This window comes from Tachypleus tridentatus, chromosome 10 (assembly GCF_004210375.1).
Source record: "Tachypleus tridentatus isolate NWPU-2018 chromosome 10, ASM421037v1, whole genome shotgun sequence".
NCBI lineage: Eukaryota > Metazoa > Arthropoda > Merostomata > Xiphosura > Limulidae > Tachypleus > Tachypleus tridentatus.
This window is the reverse complement of record NC_134834.1, coordinates 10,867,613-10,872,310: the sequence shown is the minus strand read 5'-3', so window position 1 is coordinate 10,872,310 and position 4,698 is coordinate 10,867,613. Positions and strand designations below refer to the sequence as shown.

The 4,698-nt window shown below is 33.7% G+C and overlaps 1 protein-coding gene across 1 annotated transcript in view; it reads left to right on the top strand.

Annotated features, from left to right (window-relative positions):
* LOC143227953 (cell division cycle 7-related protein kinase-like) overlaps positions 1-4,102 on the top strand; it is a 16,355-nt gene extending 12,253 nt beyond the window's left edge. The window contains exons 9-13 of the mRNA XM_076459302.1: positions 221-454; positions 636-967; positions 2,966-3,048; positions 3,342-3,491; positions 3,744-4,102. Coding sequence (XP_076315417.1) covers positions 221-454; positions 636-967; positions 2,966-3,048; positions 3,342-3,491; positions 3,744-3,964 — 1,020 coding nt within the window. The 3' untranslated portion in view covers positions 3,965-4,102. The remainder of the gene's footprint in view (positions 1-220; positions 455-635; positions 968-2,965; positions 3,049-3,341; positions 3,492-3,743) is intronic.
* Positions 4,103-4,698: the final 596 nt, after the last annotated feature.

Genomic DNA, 4,698 nt, shown 5'->3' with positions numbered 1-4,698 from the left:
AAAGTATATTTGTATAATTTATGAATGTCACGTTTTAAACTTCATAGCTTATTTTATCTAATTTCATAATGATGTTTAATATATTAAAATATATCGAACATTTGTTTGTGAAATGTCTACATTGCTGGTTCATGTTTAAAGTTCAAAGTATTTGCTATCGTTTGTTCTTCACTGATGTTTTGTTATTTACACTGATGTGATGAACTGTGTAACTGACCAGTACTACATTCTTACCTTCAGGTATGCTTTAGTTGATTTTGGACTTGCTCAGTTCATGAAAGAGATGAAATCTCAAGAGAAAACTAAAGTGGCTCAGTGTGAAGAACTGAGTAATAGAAATTCCCACGGAACTCCTGACAAATCCAAAATAAAAAGCAAAGACCACCCAAAAGTGTTTTCCCAACGTACAATGACACCCAGGAAGAGACCAAGAAGTGTCAACCAAGAGAATGAGGTACTAATGAAAAGTTAATTTGACACTCAGTTTAAAACTTAACAAAAGTTGAAAGCTTTTCAAGGGTTACTTTTGGAACAAGCAATATTTTTCTGCTCATTTTTTCGGTATAGTGAAGAGTATCTTTCTCTAATACATGTATTCTGGAATTTTTTTAATATGTAATCTTGTTATTTTTTAGATAATTGTTTCTAATATTCATCGTAACAAGAAAGGATTTTGTGAATCGTCTGATGCCATAAGACACCAAGGCTCCCTAGTCTCAAGTCATTCTGCAACACCTTTGAAACGTCTTGATAATTTGGGTCCGGCTCCAAAAGAAACTCATCTACAATTAACGAGGAAAAATCCCCACACTGTGACTGAAATACAACCTACAAAAAATGAGCCACGGATGGTAAAGTTAGAAGGCAACCATGTCCGACTTAGTGGTGGTCACATCAGTAGCAACGCACAGAAACAGACCTGTGGTTGCTTCGGAAAGCCACAGGTTTGTAACATCTGTTTAAGTAGGTATGTCAGATTTTCAGCACATTTTGACTCGAAATAAGGTTTAAAACACTAAAGTGCTTGGAGGTCCTTGCAGTTTTACTGACTTTTCATAACTTAAACCTTAACCAGGGTCTCTGTGTTGGTGACATTTCCAGAGTGTTTCATTTGGTGAGGGGAGTTGAATGTTAAATATGAAAATAGGTTGGCATTGAAAAGTATGTTAACTCTGTCTAATTCGCAACAAACCCAAAACTGTCTCAAGCAACTTTACACAGCTTCCCAGCAGTATAATTACACCCCTCTCTAGGTCTTTCAGTTCAAGTTGTATAATGTAACAAAAAAAATAAACTATCCTACTTGCTGGAGTCGTCTTTGTCTTGTTGCAAGCAAACGTATGAAACATGTTTATCAAGAACTTGACCTTTAAAACATACATGGTTACTCAAGAGTCTACAATATCCTGTTTGTTAATACTTTGTGGTATTAAAATTATTTTTAAAGAAATAAAATTTTCTGTTTACAATTAAACTTATAAAAACCATACATGTGCCTTGAGGCAGATACTCTGTGTTCAGTGGCACACGTGCAAAAACTACATAAATTGTACACCTCACTTGTAAATCCATACATCGATGATTTCAGTGGAACTCCCAAGTGACTTCTTCAGAGACCTGTGTGTAAGGGAACTCTGAGTGATTCGTAACCATTAAAGAGGAATAACTGTCCTAAGTTGTTTGGTATAAGGTGTAAAAAAGAAGGGTGTTTGGTCTATAAAACTTCACTGATTATAATACGGCCCACACATAAGAGAGATTTTGCTAAAAATATCCTGTAATTTGTTATATATAGCCTTTTATTTTAAACTTTGACGGCAGCAGACTGTTGGGAAACCTGTATTCTTCCAACGATGTTTGATTTTTGTAACAATAATTACTAACAGTTCTAGTAAAACTTAATTTCTTGACTCAGATGCTCTACTTGGTATAATTTGTGAAGAGTGTTTTATTATACTAGTCACTAAGTACCTGCCCACCTTCTGAAAGGAATATTTAAATATGGACAGTTTTTTTGGCCAGTCGCACAATTCTCTGGTTATCCTTCTCAAGGATTTTAGTTCTGACCTTAAACTTTAATATCTGTCATGGAGATTAAACTGTGGGCAGAAGATTTATGGATTTTGTTACATAATTACTCTCTCGTAACTTGTGCGTTTGTCCGAGACTTGAGAGAGCTACTTTGTACCTGTTTTCTCAGAATAAAACTAACTGTGATTTCCAGTTTGTAAGTGCCAGGATGCTACTTTATTTATTATTGCATTCATTTATGACAATTGTTATAACTTGTCATTTATCATTATACGTTTATGAAGACTGTTTTATGTCATTAGTTTAGAAGTCCTAGCTAGGACTAACCTAAATCTCCTAAGTTGGCTCAACTTCATGAGATATAATTGGTTTTACCAGGTACCAAATTCCTGAAACATTGGATTCCTATACAAGTAGAAATGTAAGAAAGGTATACCTAATTAGCTATACCAATGTCCAAGTTGGTTTATAGTTTTGCTCTAAATACTTAGCTTGTTCTGACCAGAAGCTGTTTAATTTTGTAATAATGTCAATCTGTCTCGCCTGTTGTTTGACTATTAACTTTTTCCTTTTTAACTACTTTCTGCATCAAAGTTAGTATTATAACAATTGTGGATATCTTGAATTGTCAGAGACATTTCCGTTATTGTTATAACACAATCAGTTTTAAATGTATACTGTGGCTTCAAATGTTTCATGACTAAAACTAACCCAAACTAATCAGGTTTGTCATTTCAGGAAGATACAACTAAAGTTGTACTTAAAGCATGAACCATTGCTTATGTAGCTTACAGGGTCAAAAATCAAGTCTTTGAAATGTTTTTTTTCTTTCGATGAAAAATTTAAGTTTTTTTTAAATTATGCAAGTTTTGTTAATTATAAAATCTGTTGAATGTTACAAGATCATATCAGTATATCTGTTTTTGTGCATTAGGTCACAAGAAGTTGCTCCAAGGGCTGGCACTCCTGGATTTAGAGCTCCTGAAGTGTTACTAAAATATAAAGCACAAACTACAGGTAATTATAAGACTGTTAGTTGTGAACATATCTATGTTTATACCAAGCAGTTGAAACTGAAACATTGTATATCCAAAGACTGAAAAAAATCGCAAATCTTTACTCTATTTGTGAACACGGTGAATCCTTATCAGCTTTTCTGGGTAATTTAACAGACTTAAAAAGGTCACTTGGATAACTATTTGAAATTAATTACAAGTACCATGACCTTTATTATTATTAGACAAGTGCCCCCTAGTTTTCTGTTGTTAAGCCTTGCAATCATCTCAGTGCAATTCTTCAATATTTTACAGCCATTGACGTGTGGTCAGCTGGGGTAATTTTTCTGTCTCTCTTAAGTGGACGTTACCCCTTTTTTCGAGCCACGGATGATTTAACCTCCCTAGCAGAAATCGCAACAGTTGTTGGAACCACCCGGCTTCAAGAATCAGCTCAAAAGTTAGGTACTGTTGTCCCAGTGATATTAAATATCACAAGTTATTTGCTGTGTCCAGTAACTGATTTTTTTTCATTTTATTTGTAATTCGCTGAACGAACAACAAAATAGATATAACATTAAATCATCTGTAGTAGCTACAAGTTTTGTATTCCTCAAAGTAACAGCATATGTATTAGAAGTGAAAGTTTTAAGGTGTATAACAACACTTTGCTACGTTAATCTTTTAATTACAGACTAGTTGTCTATTCTTTTCTAGGTAAAAAAGTGACCATGAGTTGTCAAAAGCCATCCTTAAAGCTGAACATTTTGTGTAAGCAGTTAAGAGGCTTTGACAGTTTGGGTAGAGAAACGACCTTTCCTGAAAGTGCCTATGAACTTTTAGAATCAATGATGGATCCTGACCCATTCATTAGAATATCTGCTGATGCTGCCCTTGCGCATGCTTACTTTGAAACTCATGCGCCCTCTAGTGTTTAAATTGAGTAAAGTTAGTTTTTAATATTAAAATAGTATTCATGGTGTAAGAAAGTGGGTGAAATATTTATTACATCTAATCTTTTATTCGATCATTCTTCAGGAATTTCGTTTTGGTATCTGTTTTACAGAAAAGCTACAGTTTGTACAAAATTCAGTTTTCTTTTTAACCTTATAATTACCGTAACCTTACAAATATATTTGTATTAATTTGGTAGGAATATACTGAAAATTTTGAATATCAAAATACAGTATATAGATACTTTGTGTTGAATTCAGACATTGTCACTAAAATAAAGCTGGTTATGTTACTTTAAGGTCCAGCTGAATCCATGAAAAGCAGTAATAATATTAAAGAATGACCCTAAACTCGAGTACTTGTGAGAAGTGGTTTCATGAGTATCTGATGACCACACCTGACCAGCGTACAAACTAACTTTTGTGATTATAAATGCACATTGCACGGTTTGTTTTCCAGACAAGCTTGTTTTGAAACTCATGAAAATGCTTCAACTTTGAGAAAGCTCTTTTGGAAAGAGGTGTAGGATATTGTACACAAGTTCAACGAACTACACAGAAATTTTAACAGACTAAGTGTTACGTACAGAATTTGATTGTAGCATCTAAGGTGAAATACCTCAACCCAACCACATTTATTTTTTCAGTGGGTCTTAACTATGGATATTTTACATGGTTAATATTAGACATTTCTTTTAATTGTTGCACATTCTGGGATT